The sequence below is a fragment of the Camelina sativa genome, chromosome 16 (genome assembly GCF_030686135.1).
Source record: "Camelina sativa cultivar CO46 ecotype springtype chromosome 16, ASM3068613v1".
Lineage (NCBI taxonomy): Eukaryota > Viridiplantae > Streptophyta > Magnoliopsida > Brassicales > Brassicaceae > Camelina > Camelina sativa.
This window is the reverse complement of record NC_141895.1, coordinates 21325177-21348067: the sequence shown is the minus strand read 5'-3', so window position 1 is coordinate 21348067 and position 22891 is coordinate 21325177. Positions and strand designations below refer to the sequence as shown.

The following is a 22891-nucleotide window of genomic DNA, read 5'->3' as shown; positions in this document are numbered from 1 at the left end:
TGAGATCTTGGAGTGGTTACAGTATGTATTTTTTAAAATGGACGGCTAAGATGTATTAAGATCTCCAGTGGGTCCACCTAATTAGGTAAGTCGGTGGGCCGGTGCTATTGGGCCTTTATACTCAAAATGTCCTCCAAGGTCAATGCCCGCCCATCTGGCAGTTGCTAATTACACTTGTCAATTCTTTCTTTATTAGAGACTTTCATGATCAATCAAACCCATGTATAATTTCTTCAAAGTGTTCATGGTTTCACACTCATAAAATTATTGAAATCTCCATAAGTTATATAATTAGAAAATTTGATAAGAAACGATCAATATACACACCAAAAAAAAAAAACTGAATTACTATTAAAACATTGAAAGAAAAGGGCAAAATTGCCATTTCTTTAAGTAAATTTGCTAGGTGTTAAGCACCATCAAACATAAAACGTACACTTATTAGTCAAATATGGATGGTGCTTTAATTTACTTTCTCAGTAAAGGCTTGTAACAATAAAGATTTATAATCATGAGAATGAAACGAAAATACCAAGAAAAACATAGGACAAATCATAAGAGATAATTAATAAAATAAAAACAAGCATATAGTATAATAGCACTGCCTCTAACCTGGTCCTTCAAACGACTCAAACCACAGCAAAAACACCTCAGAGCCCAACTAATTATGAGAGAGCAAAAGCGTACAACAATGCAACTACACAAGTTACAACCAAAGAATCCAACGGCTTCAACACGGCTGTGGCCGAAGCAGAAGGACTAGCCTTTTTGCCTTCCGAAGGTGTAGTTCCGCCTTGTGCTGGCGTAGTTTTGTCAGTGGTACCGTCTCCACTGCCGCCTGACGAGGCTTTCGCAACGGTGACAGAGAGCTTCATGCCGCCGGTGCAGTGGCCGGGGATACCACATATGAAGTAGCGAGGACCAGATGTCTTGAGAGCTATGCTTGTGGTTCCGCTACTGTCCGAAGAAATTGCGTTCCCCAATGTGCAACTCTTGTAGTCACTTTCGCTCACCTCGTCCACCGTGTGACCCGCACCGTAGTTGAACACTATATATGCAAGGTATAAAACGTTTTGTTAGTTGCAAACAAAAACAGATTATAGTTCACAAGAAAATATTACCAAAAAACTTTTTTTTTTTTAAACGTTTTGCTTTTAAAATGTAAAAATTAATGCATATATTAGTAGTTGAAAGTTGAAACAATTGCAGCATATAGGTATAAGAGAGACTATGTATATACACATACCGATGGTATCGCCGACAGCGTAGGGCTTTCCGGTAGCCAACGAGCTATAGTCCTTCCCGAGCGACCATTCGATGGGGTGACTGGCGGAAGAGGCAGGTTCAAACACATTGAAGAAGATAATGACAAGAAAACCAACAAGTGTAATCAAGTTTGCCATGTTTGTGTCTCGAGTGTAACAGTAAATATATTTTATTATTGTGTGACTAGTACTAAGGAAATTCCTTGTGAGTTATGAGCAAATATATAGAGAGATTGGAACCAAAAGGGTATGTTGTAGTTAGTAGAGACTGTAGAGTTAGATCCACTTGCCCTCCAACTAAAGCTCTCTCATCATTTAAGTTTTGAAAACTTGAATTTCATGTTTAGGGATAAGGACTTGTTCCTCCTCTGCTCTAGCTTTAAACATACTCAACAAAGGGAAATATTGCTACACCTCAAGAAAATGGGTCATGACGTTTGGTGACACATCATAAAGCCACACACTCAATAACACTTTGTAAAAAGATAAATGATGATGCAAACGAAAGTAGTCACGATGTGTCATCAAAGTTCGCTTAATGATTCAATATAATGGATCAAACCAAAAGCAGATGAACAAAATTTTCTTACGAGCAATCACTGAGGCTCTGCAACAACCGAAACCGAGTATGTGACGTAAATTTGATTTGATTTAGTTATTTTTTAAAACTAACAAATGTAAGTGGATATGTGACCATGCAATGCATGTCCTTGAGTCTTAATTAGTCCTATAACTAATATATACTACTATTTAGTATGGTAAAAAAAACAAACAGTGGACGTTTCTCCTTTCAAAATCAATTTTCAGCGAAACATATACATTTCTATAAATTGTACAATAATGCTTCAGACATACTAAATTTAGCATTTAAGTTATTAAAAAGGTGATAGAGTTGAGTTTGTTTGAAAAAACAAAAACTATCTCACCGAAAGATGCAAAACAAAGCATGCATATATATGATAGAGACGCTGCAACTAATATTACTGGTCATCAGACTGCTCACATAAAAGCAATACATTAACTAAATTATCTTGATGTTGACCATCATCCTTCATGATTTGCCTTTAGCATTTGCTAGAAATTTATAGAAATCTCAAAATAATTTAATATTTTAGCAGATTATAGGCCTGTTTAAACAACGAAAATGGGCCTTAAACTAGGCCAATAAACATCTGATATTGATAACGAAGCAAAGAAAACGATTACTCAAGTAAAGGAGTTAATTAACTTTGCCAGCACCCCAATTCTTGGTAAGAAAATAGTCTTTGGTACAAAGAACATCCTAAAATGGTTTCACGTACTGTTAAAGAAGCACTACAAAAAAAACAGTTAATTTGTGACGGAAATCTGCGACGGCAATAGTTTCTCGCAAATTTGTGACGGAGTTGCAAGTAGTTTGCTAGGAAGGCGAATGTACTTACAATTTTCTCGCAAAATTTGCGAGGGAGTTACTACGGTTTTGCGACTCCGCTAATGTTCCTCGCAACTCCTTCGCAATATTGCGACGAATTAGCGATGACAAAATTCATAGCAAATTTGCGAGGGAGTTGCTAGGGACGATAATGTCGGCAGCCACGTTTTTTCCGAGTGTAACTGTTATGTCGGCATAACAGTAAAAGCCTCGCAAATCCCTTGCAAGATAACAAAATTTTACACTTCCCTCGCAAATCCCTTGCAAGTTTCCCTAGCAAATCCATTGCAACTATTTTTAGTAAGCTTATAAATAGCAAATTCATGATCCATGGAAACCACAACACAAAACACTTCCAACAAAAACCTTTTTACTACCAAAAAAAATATTGTGAGAGAAAAAAAGGCTACAAAAAAAAGGCCTAAACACTTTTAAATTCTATAATAATGTTTGGAGGCGGGCATCATGAGATATACACAACGAGACGGTGGATGTACAATCACAGAGATCCAGAGACCGGTGATGTGACGAGAGAGTTTTGTGATGGGTTGCGTGCTTTCATGTTCCAGGCGACAAACCAAGACTTTGCTCGTCAAAACGGTACAATATTTTGTCCATGTCCTAAGTGCTGCAACGATAAGTATTTGGAATTTAATCTAGTGAAGAAGCATCTTTATAATAGAGAATTTATGCCAAATTACTATGTATGGTTTCGTCATGGAGAGGGTTGTAGCAGTAATGTTGGAAGTAGTAGTATGAATTATGCTGTTGATCAACCTAGTAATTATGGGCATCAAGAATCTGATCAATTTGGTTTTTATGGGTATAATGAAGAAAATAGATTTCATGATATGGTTAATGATGCATTTCATGAAACTACTGCTGCATTTCCTGAGAATAGTACGGAAGAACCCAACGTAGATGCACAACGTTTTTATACTATGTTAGATGCTGCAAATAAACCTATTTACGATGGATGTAGAGAAGGTCATTCTAAGTTATCATTGGCATCTAGGATGATGACAATTAAAGCTCATAATAACTTAAGTGAGAATTGCATGGATTCTTGGGCTGAACTCATTAAAGAGTATTTGCCAGCTGATAATGTATTGGCTGAGAACTACTATGAAATACAGAAGTTGGTTGCGAGTCTTGGATTACCATCTGAAATGATTGATGTGTGCTTTGACTATTGTATGATTTTCTGAAAAGATGATGATAAGTTGCAGGAATGTCGGTTTTGTAGGAAGCCGAGATATCAGCCTACTGAAGAAAGGACGCGAGTGCCATATAAACGTATGTGGTACTTGCCTGTTGCTGATAGATTGAAACGCTTATACCAATCAAAACGGACTGCAGCGGCAATGAGATGGCATGCAGAACATTCTACTGAAGAAGGACAAATTACACACCCATCTGATTCAAAGGCGTGGAAACATTTTCAATCGGTATATCCTGACTTTGCTCAAGAGTGTAGGAATGCTTATCTTGGGTTGTGTACAGAAGGTTTTAGTCCATTTGGTATGTCAGGGAGGCAATATTCTTTATGGCTTGTTATATTGACGCCATACAATCTTCCTCCAGATATGTGTATGCAAAGCGAATTTCTGTTCTTGAGTATTTTGGTACCAGGTCCAAAGCATCCGAAGCGAGCTCTAGATATCTTCTTGCAACCTCTGATTCAGGAGCTGAAGCAGTTGTGGTATGAAGGTGTTCAGACATTCGATTCGTCGCGAAAACAGAATTTCAATATGCGGGCAATGCTAATGTGGCCGATTAGTGACTTCCCTGCGTACGGAATGTTATCTGGGTGGACAACACACAGAAGATTATCATGTCCTTATTGTATGGATCGTACCGAGGCGTTTCAGTTAAAGTATGGGCGAAAACCTTGTTGGTTTGATTGTCATCGTCGATTTCTTCCCTTGCATCATCCGTACCGGAAGAACAAGAAGTTGTTTAAAAAGAATAATGTTGTGCGTGTTCGTCCACCAACTTATGTCTCTGGAAATGATTTGTTTGCGCAGATTGATTACTACGGCGCTCAAGAAACATGTAAACGTGGGGGTAACTATCACACACCAGCAAATTGATTTGTTTGAGCAGATTGATTCCAGTAGCGGTCCACCACATCCGTCTCCAGCTAATGATCCGGTTATATTGGCTCAGAAACTTGCTGCAGCTGAGGAGTGTATCCAAACCCAGGCAACTCAAATCCAAGAAAGTGCTCGAAGAATGCATAGCTATGATGCATACTTCGACTACCTCGCAGAAAAAGACCCTGAGTTTGCAGCCAAGTTCCGGAACCCGACCAACCCAACAGCTTCCACCAACCCGGAGGGCACCAACCCAGATGGCAACACCGGTGAAATGTTAGCTGGTAGCCAAACTGGGACCAGAAACGTGATATCTCTCTCTCCATCCTTTTGATCTATGTTCTTCTTTGTTCCTTTGATCTATGTTTTTTTTTGTCGACAATTAAAACACTTAACCTTTTGTAATATTTATGTTTATATTATTTAGAATTTTATCTATCAAATTTCAATATTTTTTTTTTAGAATTTAATTCTCGATTCTGATTCTAAAAATATTTTTAAAATTTAGATTTTTTTTAGAATTAACAAGCAAATAAAAAATATTTATGTACTAGTATATTAAATATCAATTCTGATTTTTTTTATTATGCACAACAATTTGCGAGGGATGAACTATGGCAATATTGCAACGTATTTGCTAGAGACGAAAATCCTCGCAAATTGCGTGACAATTGCGAGATAAGAAATCCCTAGCAATCTGCGTGACATTCGCGAGGAAGGTAGTCCCTCACAAATTGCGAGTGGTTTGCGAGAAAAACATTCCTTCGCAATATGCGTGAGATTTGCGAGGAAGAATATTCCTCGCAAAATTTGCGAGGGAATTACGATGTTGACCAATTTGCGAAACGCGATTTGCGAGAAACTGATGTGTCTCGCAAATCCCTTGCTAATGTCTATTTGCGAGGGATTTGCGATGTATTCTTCCATCGCAAATCGACTATTTTCTTGTAGTGAAGGTGCCAAAACAAAAAAAATTGTTAAAAAAAGTGCAAAACAAAAAAAAAATCAGAGAGATTTTGTGAATACATATTAATCTCTTTTTATATATACATATTGCAGTCGCCAATATAGTTTTTATATTATGATTCTGCCGAAGCCGGGATGGCCAAGGCCAACAACAAAAAGAATTTAACTTAATAAATCTTGGAAAGCCACAGAGTCAAAAGATCAAAGGTAAAATATGGCTTTCATGACTACGACTCTTCACCAATTAAACAATTAGAAGATGCTTCAACTTATCACAGAACAAGTCAACACCAAAGATGAGAAGAAATTTTCATCTTTGCCTCTAATATGAAAGAGCAACCCCAAGAGAAATATCAATCTTCTTCTTCTACATTGTCAAAACCTAAAAACAAAACAAAAACTCAAATGAAATATTTCTTGATCTTAATTTCTTCTACTCCAAGCAACAATACTCTTTCTTGAGTGTTATCTAATGGCAAAGAAGAAGCATCGAAAGCTCTTCCCTACCTTAGCATCAGAGACAAACAAAACGTTAGATTGCTCCATAGGAGTCTGCGACCCAAGTTGCCCTTACAATTGCTATCGAGAACCCGATTACTACGCCATATCCCCTCAGCTACCACCACGGTCATCACCACACTTAATCACATCTCCATCTCCATCAATCTCAGCCGTGTATCAACCATCTCAAAAGCAACCTTCATCTTCCTTAGACTCCATAACCATCATCTCAATCACTGGTGCGGTCTTAGCCATCCTCTTAACCGGATTATTTCTTGTAGCTAAATTCGTTTCAGACAGCGTAACCCGTGTCGATCACAGAACATACCAATCCAACGACGAAGACAACGACACGGTAGCGGATGAAGATTCTCGATATAGGGAACAAGTGGATCACCCAATCTGGTTCATCAGAACGACAGGTCTACAGCAATCGACCATAAACTCGATTACGATCTGTAACTACAAGAGAGGAGATGGTTTAATCGAGAGAACAGATTGTCCTGTTTGTTTAAACGAGTTTGAAGAAGACGAGAGTCTTAGGTTGTTGCCTAAATGTAACCACGCTTTTCACATCTCATGTATTGACACATGGCTTAGCTCTCACACCAATTGTCCTCTGTGTCGTGCTGGTATTGCGATGATCAGTGCCGTCACTCCAAGGTGTTCTGGTCCGGTCGATGTAACGCCTGAAGGATCAGGATCACGTTTGGAGAACGATGGAGTTGGTGAAGAAGATCATGGTCAGGTTGAGAACAGAGTTGAATTAGTAAGAGATGGGGATGAGTCTGATATTAAAGAGAGCGATGATTCAGACAACTCAGATGTCAGAGTTGAGATTTATGGATTTATGGACGGTGACGGGTCTGAAACAGAGAGGAAAGAGCAAGTTAGGGTTTTGGTGGAGTGTATGGATCCAAGTGGAGGAGACTTCTTAGATTCTCTCTCGCAGACCAAAACCCAAATAGAAAGTGTAGATTTTTCGGGAAGATCATGCGAGAAACAGAGTCAGGACTCCGCCAGATACATCGGAGAATACGAAGCAAGCTGCTCTGAAGAAAACAGTGATGATCACAAGGTTGCAGCATCACGGAGAAGAAGTTGTGAATCCGTTGAATTGAACGGTGAAGGAACCGAAGAAGATACAGGGTTTAGTCAGTCAGACTCAGATATTACGTTGAAGACAAATGGAAGCTCCTCTGTATCATCATCATGTTTCAACAAAAACAAGAGTTCTGTTTTTCCGCTATAGTAAAACCATTTTTTCCGAATTTTATAAAGAGTAAATAACAAATGCAGAAGTTTTTAAGTGTATGTAACTCTCAATAGTGTTAGGCCTTATAAATTGTGTTCACTCTTTTTTGTGTTTTTCTTTACCTTTTGGTGTGCTCATTTATACAGAAACAATTGTATACAATATACATGTTGAAGTTGAGTCTAAAGATTTGAAAACTTGTCTTCTAAATTCAAAAATTACACATGCTTTAGATATAGCATCAACTATTCGAATTCTTCCAAGACCGACCTATAAGTGGTGGGGATAAGCATAATTTTGAATACATAAAAGCCCAAATCCATAATTGGCATAACGCTCATTGTAACCCAATCAGTTATGTTAAAACGTCGTCCTGTAGTATGAGGTTAAAAAAATTAATATTCTGCTATAGGGAATGGGCGAGTGATACAGTTTGATATGGACATTGGACATGGAAAAGTGAAAAAACAAAAAAAAAATCCTTTGTGTGTGACTCACACACTTTGAATAAGCTATATATGATGTTCAAATTTGCTTTTCACATTAATTTTTATTCCATTTTAGGTCCATATAAATTTAGCGGTATACAGAAAGATATCGACTTCAATCACATCTAAAACCAATAATATTTACTTAAGGAAAAAGTTGATGATTCTAAATCTCAATCATGAAAAAGATGCTAAAAATCTAACAGTCAAGCTGTATAATGGGGGGAGGTCCTTTCTTATTGATAAAAATAGAGGGAATAAAATTTTTGATTATGTGGTGTAATCACATCGATAGGCTTTACTTTTTACTTTTTCTGGCTTTTGCTTTTTAACCCTAAAAGTGAAAAAACAGAGATTCTAAAGATCTTTGATATGTCTTCATGATACGACAATCATCATCGTCTTCTTGCATGAATCCCATGTACTGCTGATTCTGTGCCTCCATGTTTAAATACAAAAAACTTTAAAGAATAATTCAAGCCTTCAAGGGTCACGAATATCATTATCATCATCATCATGATTCATGATCGTAAGTTTCTCTACTTTTCTTACTCAATCATTTTCTTAACTTCTTGTCTCTCCTAATTTGTTTGTAAAGGTTTATTATGTATATCCAATAGGTAATATGGTGATTTAGACTCTGACTGGTGTTTTTATGTGTCGATGCATAACGATATAATATGAAAAACAATTGCCCACTAATTGTTTTTGGCTATATATAATTAAGAAAAGAAAATCATAAGTCAGACAAAACTTTAATCATGTTAAAACGGTGGATTAAGGTAACTTTGTTTGTAGGGTATATTTAATGTAGAAATATGTGCAAAATAAATTACTATCTACCTTAACAATAATAAAAAGAACCTCCTCGGTGAAATTAAAATTACTAAAACCAAATTTCAACTGATTGGCTTGCAAAACAGGAAAAACGGGTAAGAGACTGCTTGAGTGCATGAAACTATATAGCTCATACGAGCAAAGTACTCGCGATGATGTGGAACTGACTCGCTTTGGTATATTTATATTCGAATAATAATCGATGAGACAGGAAATGCCAAAGTAGAATTATCGTTAAAGCGAATGCAAACCATTCAATTCAGTAAACAAACAATCATGAGAAAGCTTGAAGTCATCGAAGCAAATCATATTTCATTATTCTTTACGGAAATTTGAAATTATATTTTCCTACAAAGACATCATTCTCCATGAGACATAAAATAACAAACCTGCAGTTTTGTTAAATTATATGAAACTTATTTTTTATTTGGCTTTAGTTTTAAGGAAATTATTTTACTAAAGAAACTTAAGAGGACAACATTAAATAACCTACCTTACCAGTATTATTATACTACAGGGTAAAGACTTACCAATATTGTTTATTTTTTTCTTCCACGAAATTACCGATAATGTATGTTCCATCATCGTCAAATTCTAATATATATAGGAGTATTCTGTAGACTGTAATTTTCGAAGTACTTATTATCTGAAACGGATAATACCAGTCTTATATGCATGCAGTATACTATTAGTAGGCTAGATGTGGGCATGTGGCAGTACTAAAATTAAAAAGGAAGACAGTGTTGTTGAAACAAATTCTCGACTGATTGAATAGAGCTTGGAACATGGTATACTTAAGCACGTAAGGATTTATTAATCAGAGAAGAAACTGGTATGTGGCAACTGGCAAGGACATATATAGAATAAGTTTAGAAATTTAAGGAAAAAAAAGGTTACAAATATTCAGTGGGCGTTTTTGTTGGATTCAAAATTTGTTGGTTTGGGTGTAAGAAAGAAAAAATATTTGAGAATTTTAGGCAATTTTCATGTGATGTGATATTTAATGCAACTAGGTTTTGTATTAATTAAGAATAAGCTAAACAGAATTTTCAATGCGTTTCTTTGAAAATGGATTCCTTCTTTTATGAATGCACAAAAATAGCTGAAACTAGTATATGTTTGCTTACCAAAAAACTAGTGGCGGATTCAGTCAGACAAAGTCCCTCCAATTAGAATTAGCCAATTAGGTGTTCGACGACCTCCTTCACATGACTCATACCTTACGATAATTGGTTGAAATGTTTTCAGCTATATATCTCACAACTAATCAATTGCTTAATTAAGGATTATAAGCTAGTTCCTCTTTTGTTATTAGGTTTGAATTAAGGTCACCACACACAAATCCTATAAATGTTTTTGTTATTTTTTGCATTACAAAGCTAATTAACAAAAAAGAAAGTAGAATTTTATTTTATTTTTATTTAGTTTAATATGAAAAAAAAAGAGTAAAAAGATCACACATGAAAAATTAGAGTTTCTCTAAATGTGTCATAACTAAAAGTTCAACTATATTAGCTAAAGGATGACTCTTCTTCGATCCTCCTTAGGATTTGATTCACAGCTGCTGCAATATCTTCCACTGTATTCAATTGACTACCTTCTTCAACCTGAATAAACCCATTATTTTTTAAGTTAGAAAAAAATGATTATTAAGTTACATGAAAAAGGTTGATATAGTAACTCAAAAAGTAAAAAAATAATAAAAGAAAATGTTATATATTTCGAGGAAGAAGCTTATGAATGTGTCCTAAAACAAGTGGCGTCATTTCGTTCTGCCGTGCACAGTGCATCCACAGTTCTGTGACCACCAAACTTCCACAGTACACACATATATATACACACACATTCACACATGTGTAGGCATATGTCATCTTTTTGGTCCCTGATTCTTACAAGAATCAATGTTATGATAGTACTCATTGTTTTTTTTTTTTAATACATAAGAAACGATGATTTTGACCCCCCCCCCCCCCCCCCCCCAATAATTGAGGGCATCCCTAACCAAGTAAAACAGAACAATTTTTATTATTGTTCCTAGAAAACCTTTTCTGGCCCAGACAAATAAATCACAAAATGTACTAATGAGAGACACATTAAATGAACAAAAACATTTGTGACTGGGAAAAGAATCATTGAATCATATATTGAACCAAAATTAACAATGACAATAATGATTAGTCTCCCATTAATACCACTTTAATTCGGATATGCAAAATCAACCCACTAACCCTAAAAACGGTATTATATAATCACTCTAATCTCGTAAGTTAGTAAAAGAAATAATGACCAAAAAGAGAGAGAGGAAAAAACATTGTACCTTGACGCTTATGGAATAGAGGACAGAATCATCTCGAGTGGTGACGTTGAGATGAAGAAGAGTGAGCCTTAGGCTCTGTATTGATGCGACCAGTTTAAGAAGCTGCTTCGGTCGCTTCTTCGCAAGTATCTTCAGACTTGCATGGCTCTCCACCATCGTCACCTCTATCTCCGCCATCCCCTCAGCCGCTGCCGCTGACGTAGGCTGGCTCGAGTACAGAGGAAATGCAAAGAAATCCGAGAATGGTCCCGATGAACTAGGAGCAACGATTGTGTTGGTCTGGTCGCGGCCGGTTTCGTTGTCTTCTGCGGCGGTCTTCACCGGAGGCTCAATTGATTGTAAATGATGCTCAAGCTCCTTTAAGTAGCTAATGGCTCCGCCTACGATTGACGCTTGATCTCCCTTTAACCACCAACCATAGGTTAGCTTAGCCCATAGAAATTGCTAAAGGTTTTGCAAAAACAATCAAACATTTCTACTATATTTCGTACCTTATTTTTTTATATCTTTTAATATTATGTCAGCATTTCATCATACATCTATAATCTGTATAGTCCTTTTTGGGTGCAATGATGTTCAAGACTTTATTTATGCTCCCACAATTCCACTAACGAAATTTTCATTTTAGAGACTAGATGATCTAATATTATCAAAAAAGAAATAACGACTAACTTTGTATTATTTTTTATTTTTGTCATCATATATAACGGCTTTCATTCATCCATCATCATTCTCAAATTTATGTTTTAAACATATAAACATACATGCATATCTATATGAACATATAGCCTATATATGTCCTAATTAGCTAGAAGTCTAGAACATAGGCTTTGCCTTTTTTTTTTCTTTTTCTTTGACACGTTAAGAAATTACAGCTAAAGCTAAAGCACTACTGAAGATATCACGCGCTCACACTCACAGACTTATACACATATAACTGTTGTATGTAGAGACTAACCCTTTGAGCATAAGAAGGTGGCATGAGAGAACGGAGAACGGCGAGGTACTCATTCATCTGTTTCCGGCGATTTCTCTCGACGGCGATGTGAGTCATCCTCTGGTTCTCGATCTCTTCCTTGTTCTTGCAAGATCTCGTCCTTCTCCTCTTCCTCCTCCCTCCTACCGCCACATCCAACGGCGGAGGCTGGTTCTTGGTATCGACGGTAGATCCATAAGGAAGGTCGTCTCGTGGCCATTGAAGATCCTCTTCGTTGTAATTATAATCATCACTGTTATCTCCGCTTTTACCGTTGTAATTATTACTCGCAAACCCATGTTCTTGTCCTTGCCCTAGCTTAATGTTGTTCTTGGTGTCTTGTGGATCTAGATCTTCTTCTTCTTGAAAGTACAAATCGTGAAACGGGAAATCTTTGCAAGAGATGTAGGAGAATGGATCTTGCGGGTAAACAACAGCCTCCAAGGCCATAGTTAGCTAGAAAAAATTATTGAAATATACACTTGAATATGAAAAGGGTCTGAGCGAGAGAAAGAGAGGAAAAAAAAAAGAAGACAGAAAGTGTTTGTCTTTCTCTTTTTGTCTCGAGAGGGAGACAAGGCAAAAGGTAAAGATACACTAGGGAAATCAAACTTGTTATTATCCTCCCTCTACAAGATTTTATTTATAAAAAAAAATCCAAAAGAATTCAGAAATTGAAGAAGAAGGAAACAGAAAAACTCAAAAAGTGTGGTTTTGATCTATGGAAGAGACGAGAAGCTTGTGAGGGTTATAAAGCTGATATATTTTTTAACAATAGAAGCTCTGAAGAAAATCGAAAACAATTGAGTTCAGAAAAAGTAGAGATATAGGGAGAGATTGTGTATAATTTGGTTTTGCACGTGAGATTGTAGACCGGTCCACAAAACCAAAGAAAAGATTCTGTGTGTTTTTGCAGGCTTTGGGGTTCGTCTTGTTACACTCATGTTCGATGAGAGAGAAAATTATAACATGTTTAAGTCTCAACTTTATACGTTGCCATGTATTTAATGTTTTTTTCGCCGTATATGATCACATGTGAGTCAATGTAATAGAGAATGAAAGCTTCATTACCCCTCTAATCCCAAAGTTTGGAATGATAATTATGTTGTATATCACCTTTTAAGTGTTCAAATAATTTTTTGCTTCTATACGGTGCGTGTGTAATGCGTTATTGATCGACAGAGAGAGAGAGAGAGGGAGAGAGCTTGATGACAAAGTTTTTTTTTAATTGTTTCTATGTATCAGCCGACGTCAAAGCTTTATAAATTCGAAATCTTAAAGGCTTATTTATACGAGTATTTTTCCCCGAACCATGCGGAGACAATGACCGCTGATTTATTCTTTTTATGAAATCATATCGTTTATCACATAACCCTACCCGTAATGGAATAACCGTAAAAAACATCAAAAACCATGCATGGGTCCGAAAGCATATTTGCCTTTACAACTCTTGGAAGCTAACGATTTATAGAGTGAAAATTAATTTTAAATGAATATATTTGCTTAATTAATTGTACAATCTAGCTGCTTGTTTTGATTTGTAAATCATACTGTAGTAACTTTTAGTTTTCGATTTATTTTTTCACAAAACAACAAAGTAGTTTTGTTTTATTTTCGATTATTCATAATATACTATGTTTCATCGTATGAACGGAAACATTATACATGGGCCGCACTCGTATCTGTATATAACTACTGTATTTCGTTTTCTGTATAAATACACTATATGGCATAAAACAATATCACTTTTGCATTGTAGAACATATATGAATTATACGTGCCATTTTTTAAAACACTGGGGTTGTACCAACTTTTGTTAACGCCAGTTTAAAAAAAAACATTCAAAGAATATATTAGATTAGAAGACATTAAAAATATGTAAATTCGTCTAAAGAGAATATACTTTCAACCATGTCTGGTTCAAACGTCTTTAATAACAAGAAATATTATATATTAGCTAAACCGAAAACAACACTAAAATCATATATATACCCAGATTGAAACAACCTACTTGCATATTGATTAAGAAAAAAAATTGGGATATAAAACTTACAATTTCACCGTTTTCGACTCCCTAATTCTGGCCGGCCGCCACATACTTCCTTTTTCGTTTTATTTTTCATTTTCGAAAACAAAAGCAATATGATTTTTTTTTTGTTACATCAAAATGACTCGACTATCTAAGTTTCAAATGTTCGTAAAACAATTACTCAAATTTAAAACCTATCCTCCAAAATTGATAAGAATTAAACACGTCTCACATTTGCCATCCGATCCATTTACTCGGTCAAATTTAGTCATAGAAAAAAATCACGACAAAAAAATTAGAAAAACATTTCGGCGTGTGGGGTATATGCTTTATCAACGTAATCATGTCATGTTTTAAACAAAGTATTCTTGATGTTGACATATGTGATAACTAAGAGAGGATAGCCCAACTTAATTTGTCTATTAACTAGGTGGCATCTTTCTATTAGTCTGATTAAGCACAGTATCATTAATTATGACCGAACTTTTATGCGGAAGAGAAGATATTAGAGTTGGATGGCTATGATATGACTTAGGGTTGCTGTGTAACAAAGTTGGTTGGTCGCTTGTGATCCAAAACGTACAAAATCTCAGATAAAAATCATCTGATCAAGAATCCTATTTAGAAACACGGTGGAAAATAAAATCTAAGGCTATGATACTCTTGTCTCCTTTAAGTCCGTGTAACCTATAGTTTTTTTTGGGACACAAAAGATACCACAATTTCGAAACCATCCAAAGGTGTACTATAGTAGGAAAAATAGTCCCTCGACTGTAAATTTCGGCAAAATACTTTAGATACTTTTTCAAGGAAGCATTTACAAGAATTAATGCAACGTTAATTTGAAAACAAAGAAAAATGTCAAGTAATAATTTAACTTATAAAGCAATAATAAGGAAAAGACTACTAGATCTCATACTAAAAAAATAGATTGATTTTATATGTCCTATGACTCGAAAACAATTACAATATATATATATATATATATATATATATTGGTAATACTGAAACAATGTTAATAGAAAAGTATAAGAAACACTTGTTCCACTCACATATTTTTTCTTTCCAATTAATCAATTAGTTGTTTTATTTAGTTGTTCCTCTCGCTTGAATTCAAATTAGTAGTATAATATTGAAAAATCATACCGATTAAAATTTCATTTTTAATTCATATCTAATTTTTAAATAGTAACCTTTAATCAGTTTCTAATAATTTTTATATTTAATTATAAATACTTGTGCTGGTTTTAAAATACTAATTCGGTCGAGAATACCTTATTAATTTATATGTTATTTATGAGTAATATGTATTGGTTAAGTGAATTAAAACTTTGGTAATGACATAATAATGGTACTAGCAATAAAAATAATATGTGAGTAGTTTCATGTCAAAACAATTGATAAAGATTTGTCCCGACGATATGGAGGGATGAATTATTTCTAAAATAGTTTTTATTCATCTTGGATAAATGATCAGTCCGACCAAAAAAAGATAAATGATCAATCCCCGCATATAAAATATGCATAAACGATCCAACATATACGATCTAAAAGGGCCCTATGCAAAATCATGACACACAACGACACAATTAAACCCGTGGCATAAAAGAACTTGCAAGAAAAGAACTAAACAACATATAATCATTGTTTACACATATTAAAATATTATAATGACGCATGCATTAGATATTTTAAACACTTCATATTATATATATTGTGTTAGTGTGTTTTAAATTTATCACTAAACTTTTTTTATGAAGTTAAACTAGATATAGTTATATTATTAATTGATCAATATATGACCTCATTGTTTTTGTATTAGTGTTTCAAGTTGTATTGCAATCCGTTTTTATTTAGTGTCTAGTTATGTTTTTTTTTGCTGTGGATTAGAAAACTTCCAAAATACTAATCATATATCAAATAATTGAATAATGCGAAAACCATCCAGGAGTAAATTGAGTTACTTTTGAAAATTCAAAAAAAAAAATCAAAGCATCAATTTAAACTATTCTTTAACAAAATGAAGTCTACCTTATGTAAGAAGGATATGACGGTGAGGGTCAGAGAAGTAAAATTGAAACAAGAATGGGACGAGACTGAGCCATGTGACCTCACAACACGCTTCATCTTTCTCTCTCTCTCTCTCTCTATAGATCTCAAACATTGGCTTCTCTCTTTTCGATAACACAATCCAAAGCTCTCTCTCTTTCTCTCTCTCTCTATTTCCGATCAAAAAGTTGAGTAGCTTTCTGCAGCAGTACCATTTCCAATGTATTTGTTTCCCATTTACTTTTATCTCATCCTTCGATTCTTATACTTGATCAAATCATGCTCAGTTATCATTGATTCTATTAAAAGTAAATGTTTTTTTCCTTCTGCCTTGCACTCTTTTATGCAATTTTTATTTAGATTTTTTCACATATATAAAAAAAATGAAAATAGAGTAAAGATAAAAGCATGAACGAATTTTTTTACAAATTTTAATTTAATTTTAAATGGAAATTAAGTTATTTGGAAATCCTCAAAATATAATATACGGCACAACAAAAATACAATAAATACATGCTATCATAGTACCAAAACCAGTTGTTTCAGTAATCAGTACATGTAAATATCGTCACCCGACAGCGTGAATACATTATTCATATATCGTTTTCAATCGGCTCGATACATTTGAAATTTTCGATAATAACTCTATTTTCCAACAAGACATTCCATACGGTATTTTGGTTTTCTGATGGTTTTGGGGTTTTAAAATTTATAGTATACAATTTCCATGAGTAATGCACATTTTTTTACTAAGAACGAATAGGTTTTTTCTTGGAGAATGTAATAGTTTCTGCTATATATGGTGATTACTTTATTAATGCAATTTTATCAGATTCTTGTCCAACTTGAATTAAATTATATACTAGTATGATTTAACCAAAAAATAATCTAGGGACAAACTCAAATAACACGTCGCAAGTTCTCCTTTGTCGTAATGTAGTTAGATGGACGCTCTTCTACAATTTTTGCATGTCCTTATTAGTGAAAAAATATAACAACGTACTTAATTATTTAAGTTAATTAATACATGTTCGTACATGATTCTTGATGCCCTGGCCATATCTTCGTCGGATTATGGCACGCATATGTTTACAATTAATTATTTATTTATCGAGTTATACTATATGCTTTTCTGTTGGTCTTACTGCACTTTGTAAAAAAGTGAAATGATCTGCTAAAAGTCAAGTTTTACACTAGTCTGATAGGTTTTGACCATTTCTTTTCCAAAAATCTTCTTACCATAAAATTTCGTATATACACACCAATGACCTATCAATTTTCAATTCATATCAAGATATGGGTTTAAAATTTTAAAAATTTGAGATAATTTTGCCGTTTAGTAACATTTATTAAGGAAAACAAATAAAATATTGCTGTCTTCTTATAGAAACCTGTGTTTTCAAATCAAAGTTTTGTAGCAAGATAGATAACTCTGGCAACGTCATAAGCCCGAAAATGCTAAAATTTGCAATTTGTTGTCATTAATATATCGGAGCATCCATTTTATATTTTTGTGGTGATTATTTCAAAAAAAAAAAAACTAAATATCTTACAACTAAGCAATACTGGCAACAAAATTAACACCCTAATCTACATTTTAAAACAAACCTCTGAAATTAGCATGTGGTTTAAGCGGAAACCCCGCTACCTGAAATTCTAACTCGAGGACTGTACTTGTTCAAAGCATGTGTTCATAATATTCTAAACCTTAATTATATATTTCATCCGGACAAGAAATTAACTTCTCCAAATCTTCCATCATGTTTGGAACCGAGATCCCGACCCATGTACGACAAGAAATTAAATCAATTATTGGGATATCACAAGAAGGAGGCATGAGCACTTACCTGGGTCTTCCGGAGAAGATCCATGGGTCAAAGGCACAAGTCTTTGCATTTGTGAGAGATAAGCTCCATAAGAGGGTTAATTTATGGACCTCAAAGTTCTTATCCAAGGGAGGCAAGGAAATCCTGATCAAGTCAGTGGCGCAAGCGATTCCGACATATGTAATGTCGTGTTTTCTCTTACCAAAGGCTATCTGCTCTAAACTAACTAGTGCCATTGCCGATTTCTGGTGGAGTAACAAAACAGATAGTAAAGGAGTACACTGGCTCTCATGGGAGCAAATGTGTGCCAAACAATCAGAAGGCGGGCTAGGCTTCCGAACATTAGAAGACTTTAATCTTGCCCTTTTGGCAAAGCAGCTATGGAGGCTCCTCAGATACCCAGATTCCCTTCTTAGTCGAGTCCTTAAGGGGAGATACTTTCGATATTGTAGCCCATTAGAGATACAAGTTTCAAATCGACCATCATATGGTTGGAGGAGCATGTTGGCGGCAAAACATGTTCTTTCTTATGGGATCCGTAAGACTATAAGCTCGGGATTCAACACTTGCATCTGGACGGAACCATGGATTCCAGATACGCCAGCGCGACCTCCACAAGGGTTGACTAACGAAAGAAATCCTCTGATTTGTGTTAACACCTTGATTGATTTTAACACAAAAAGGTGGAAAATAGAGCGTCTTCAAGAATTCTTTCCCCCGAAAGATATTACCCTTATTCTGGGAATTAAACCGAGCTTGAACGCCTCGAGGGACGGATATTCGTGGACCTTGACGAAGTCTGGGAATTATACCGTTAAATCTGGGTACGAAGCCGCGAGAGCTATCTCTCGCCCTACTTGCGGCCTCCCTCTTCAGGGGCCTAGTGTTACGACACTCAAGGCGCAAGCATGGAAGTTAAAAACATCACGGAAGCTAAAGCATTTCGTGTGGCAATGTGTGACTGGGTGTTTGGCAACATGCCAGCGTTTGTACTATCGTCATATTGGTAGGAATAAGGAATGTCCTAGGTGTGGAGGAGTGGAGGAAACTATAAATCACATGCTATTTGAATGCCCCCCAGCACGTCAAGTGTGGGCTTTATCGTCAATCCCTACCCACCCTATGGTGTTTCCCTCACCTTCCCTATATAGCAACCTTGATTTTCTATATGGGAGAGGTAGAGACTATGGTGCCCTAGATCAAAATCTGCGTACATTTCCTTGGTTGATGTGGTACATTTGGAAGGCAAGAAACAAGAAAGTGTTTGAAAATATCCATGAGTCTCCGCAAGATACAGTGGAAAAAGCTATCCACGAAGAAGAAGTATGGAGAAAAGCAAATAATAGAGACCTAGCACCAACGGTAATGGAGGCAGACACATCTTCGACACCAATCCCACAAGAATCTCTTGTATGCTTTATAGACGGATCTTGGCATGCAGAGGTGGATAGGAGTGGGCATGGTTGGATTGCGTCTATTGGCGATAGAATCCTGCACATGGGGCTAAAAGGATCGCGCAGAAGCTTGTCCCCTTTACATGCAGAGTTAGATACCCTTATTTGGGCTATGGAATGCTTACTAGCGTTGGAGATGGATAAAGCTCTTTTTGCTACGGATTGTTCAGACCTCCTAAGGATGACGTCTAATATCGAGGATTGGCCGACCTTTTCATCAGAATTGAAGGATTTTGCTCATTTCAGAGATAGATTTACCGATTTTAGTATTAGATATATCCCTCGCGAGGATAACACCCGTGCAGATAAACTTGCGAAATGTGCAAGAGCTCGAGGTGTCTGTTTTTCCCATGTAAGTCCGTCGGTTCCTAACTGGCTCTTTCTCGAAGAGAGTCATCTCCGATAACTTAATATATGGGGTTTGATGGAAAAAAAAAAAAAAAAAAACCTTAATTATATATATATATATATATATATATATATATATATATATATATATATATCCTTTGTCTTAAGACTAGCTAGATTGCGATAGATATGAATCATCGTGTTAAAGTTCTAATATGCTCTGGCCGATACGTACTAGAGCGTTTGTTTTTAATTTCGAGATTTTAGAAAAACACATTCTCTATTTCTGAATTTGGTGTTTCGTTTCGTTATTTAAGATACAACAATAGTTCATTCACAATTCCACAATGTATCCCTTTTAAGCTCAAAACAAAAGGAAAACAACAAGAATATTATCGATAGTACGTACGTAAAGCTAAAAACAGTTGCTTGTAGCGAAAATCATCAACATAACACATATACGAATTCAACTTTTTCCTACCACTTTATTGAATATGATGGATGGTTTGATCGTGGGAAGATTAGGATTCAATGGATCTTAACTTCCTATTATTAAGAGTGAAAATGAATTCAAATGTTAAGACTTAGGAGGGAACACTAATTATAGTTTTTTTTAGAGAGTGTGATGTTATGAAGTTTTTGTGCATATTAATTAATAAAATCTAAAACAGAGAATCTCTCTTATATCTTTAAAAATAAGGGTAATATAGCTTGCTTAGCTGTCGCGGCGGATGTATGATCGATGTATCATATGTCGATATATAGTAAACAAAATTAAAGTACATGTACATGGAGTCATCACATGCTATAATAAATCCATGGAGTCCAATGATACGATGGTGGACTAATGATCTTCGTCCCAGTTCAATATTATACAAGCTTAGGAATTGTAGGAATCTTATTCTAAAACTATATGATATACAAATAGTACAGATCATGGTTATAGCATGAGAGTTTAGGTAGCTATAAAGCGAGAGAAAATCGTTCTTAATTTATATTATATATTTTCCTTGAAACAGGACATCTGTAACTATAAGTCTATAAATAAATAGATTTGTAGGGATTGTGTTTCTTAGCTGAACAGCAGACCATAGTTCTGCACTTCTATTATTACACGGTCTTATATAAAAACGAGTGAATCAGTAAGAAAAAGATATTGGTAAATTAATATTATGTGCGTGTCTTCTCTGTGTCACAGAATACCATAGATATATCAGACATCAACCCATGTGAATGTGATTGCAAAAGACGCTAAGCGAGGCTCACACGGCTGAGTTGGGCTTGACTGATACACAAATTTACAACTAAATGGGCCTTTCAGTATATAATCTGGAACATTTCTTTTAGGTTAGAATTGACGGAACATATCTCTCTTTTTTTTTTATCTCATATCCAATCATAATCCCATAGAAATATGATAATATACAGGCTCTAAAAACCTTTTATCATCTTTATAGATAATCTACAACAACGAGATGCAGCCTATAGACTTATTCCCTAATATACATAAGAAGTTCATAACCTATAATTGGAAAACGACGTGATGACGACATGGGACGACGCACGATGCAAAGACAAATTAGTGATCACTTTCACGTATTAAATTTATTTTGTTCGTCAACGTGAAACTTTCATGCTTGATATTGCGTATGTGCAAAATACAAATCCTCTGCCAGACACACAACTTTTTAAATCTTATTTGACCAAAATAGCCACCATCTCACAAACCCCACCAGTTTGTTATCATCTTTTAGTCATCTAAGATAAATGATCAGTCCAAACAAAAAAAAGATAAATGATCGATCCCGGCATATAAAATATGCATAAACGATCCAACATATAAGATCTAAAAGGGCCCTATGCAAAATCATGACACACAACGACTTAAACCCGTGGCATAAAAGAACTCTCAAGAAAACAACTAAAACAACATATATATATATATATATGTATAATCATTATTTACACATAGAATGACGCATGCATTGAATATTTTAATCACTTCATAATATATAATTATATATTGTGTTAGTGTGTTTTAATTTTATCACCAATTTTTCTTTCTTTATAAACTAGATATAATTATTTTATTAAGTGATTAATATATGACCTCATTGTTTGTGTATTAGTGTTTTCTGTTGTATTGCAATCAGTTTTTTTTTTTTTAATTTAGTGTCCATTTATGTTTTTTTCCATACTCAATTTATTTAAATGTGTAATTGAATTATCAACATTCAAAACTGTGATTATATAGAAAGATGAGGGAAGAATATGAATTTAAACTAGTGTGTAAAAACAGAACAGAGCTAGTAAAGAAAAAGAAAAAGCACTTATTTTTTCTTTTGGTCTAAGAGCTTTCTACAAACAGGGTTTATTTATTAAAGTAGACGGAAGAAAAGAGAGAGATATTTTTGACTCATCATTGATTGCAGCTATTGTGTATTGCATACATTTGCTTATGTTTATTTACACATTTGGGAGAAAAGTAGGTCTTTCGTCTAGCACACTTGGGTTAATTTTAGTCACATGTAACTAATGTTGTTTGTGTGTTAATAAATGATGGACAGATTAGTCCCTCGATGGAACCATTGCTGATGCGAGGAGAAAAGGATGCGATGTTGTTCTGGGATTCGAACACACTCACCACCCGGAATCGATAACATATGCATCATGTTTTTCAGAAAACTCTTCCAACTATCAACCCGGGGTATAGACTTCTTCCTGAGCATAATGTTGTGTGTGGAGACCGTGATTTTTTTACTACGGCTCAAAAAAAGAGTTTGACAATTGTGGTTTCACTTTCTACTCTGCTCCGATTAGAAGATACTGTTGCGGCGACTGTAAAAAGACTGATGGAGATCCGGTTAAAGAGGATGCTGTCGAGCTTCGCCTGCGTTCGATGATGTTGGGTAGAGCTATAAATGGCTGGCTACCTCGAAGCATTCTGGTGGTGACCGGTAATTGCAATCTTCCTCACCCAATGAAGAAATTAAGACTCTGGCTACAATGAACTCTCAAGAAAAGAACTAAAACAACATGTATATATATATATATATAATCATTATTTACACAT

General features: G+C 35.1%; 3 protein-coding genes across 4 annotated transcripts; 1 reads left to right on the top strand and 2 right to left on the bottom strand.

Annotated features, from left to right (window-relative positions):
* Window positions 1-441: 441 nt before the first annotated feature.
* LOC104751064 (blue copper protein) lies at window positions 442-1682 on the bottom strand. Its single transcript, XM_010472942.3, has 2 exons — window positions 1247-1682; window positions 442-1048 (listed from the first exon to the last, which is right to left on the bottom strand). The coding sequence occupies exons 1-2, from the start codon at window positions 1401-1403 to the stop codon at window positions 666-668; spliced, it is 540 nt and encodes a 179-aa protein (XP_010471244.1). The 5' UTR covers window positions 1404-1682; the 3' UTR covers window positions 442-665.
* Window positions 1683-5942: 4260 nt separating this feature from the next.
* Window positions 5943-7691, top strand: LOC104751063 (RING-H2 finger protein ATL54-like). The gene has a single exon (XM_010472941.2). It carries the CDS (start codon window positions 6211-6213, stop codon window positions 7489-7491), a length of 1281 nt encoding a protein of 426 aa, XP_010471243.1. The 5' UTR covers window positions 5943-6210; the 3' UTR covers window positions 7492-7691.
* Window positions 7692-10202: 2511 nt separating this feature from the next.
* On the bottom strand, window positions 10203-13206 carry LOC104751062 (transcription factor bHLH96). Of its 2 annotated transcripts, none has more exons than XM_010472940.3 (3): window positions 12095-13206; window positions 11137-11538; window positions 10203-10701 (listed from the first exon to the last, which is right to left on the bottom strand). In XM_010472940.3, the coding sequence occupies exons 1-3, from the start codon at window positions 12560-12562 to the stop codon at window positions 10687-10689; spliced, it is 885 nt and encodes a 294-aa protein (XP_010471242.1). In that variant the 5' UTR covers window positions 12563-13206; the 3' UTR covers window positions 10203-10686. The 2 variants fall into 2 exon arrangements, with proteins under 2 accessions (XP_010471242.1, XP_010471241.1); XM_010472939.3 differs by having other exon boundaries at window positions 10203-10426.
* Window positions 13207-22891: the final 9685 nt, after the last annotated feature.

What these genes read in the sequence shown, in the direction of transcription:
- LOC104751064 (XM_010472942.3), bottom strand. Translation starts at nt 1,403, where the DNA reads ATGGCAAACTTGATTACACTTGTTGGTTTTCTTGTCATTATCTTCTTC. An exon ending in CGCTGTCGGCGATACCATCG is followed by an intron (nt 1,049 to 1,246) that starts GTATGTGTATAT and finishes TTGCATATATAG; the next exon opens with TGTTCAACTACGGTGCGGGT.
- LOC104751063 (XM_010472941.2), top strand. Translation starts at nt 6,211, where the DNA reads ATGGCAAAGAAGAAGCATCGAAAGCTCTTCCCTACCTTAGCATCAGAG.
- LOC104751062 (XM_010472939.3), bottom strand. Translation starts at nt 12,562, where the DNA reads ATGGCCTTGGAGGCTGTTGTTTACCCGCAAGATCCATTCTCCTACATC. An exon ending in CACCTTCTTATGCTCAAAGG is followed by an intron (nt 11,539 to 12,094) that starts GTTAGTCTCTAC and finishes TGGTGGTTAAAG; the next exon opens with GGAGATCAAGCGTCAATCGT. An exon ending in TCTATTCCATAAGCGTCAAG is followed by an intron (nt 10,427 to 11,136) that starts GTACAATGTTTT and finishes GGGTTTATTCAG; the next exon opens with GTTGAAGAAGGTAGTCAATT.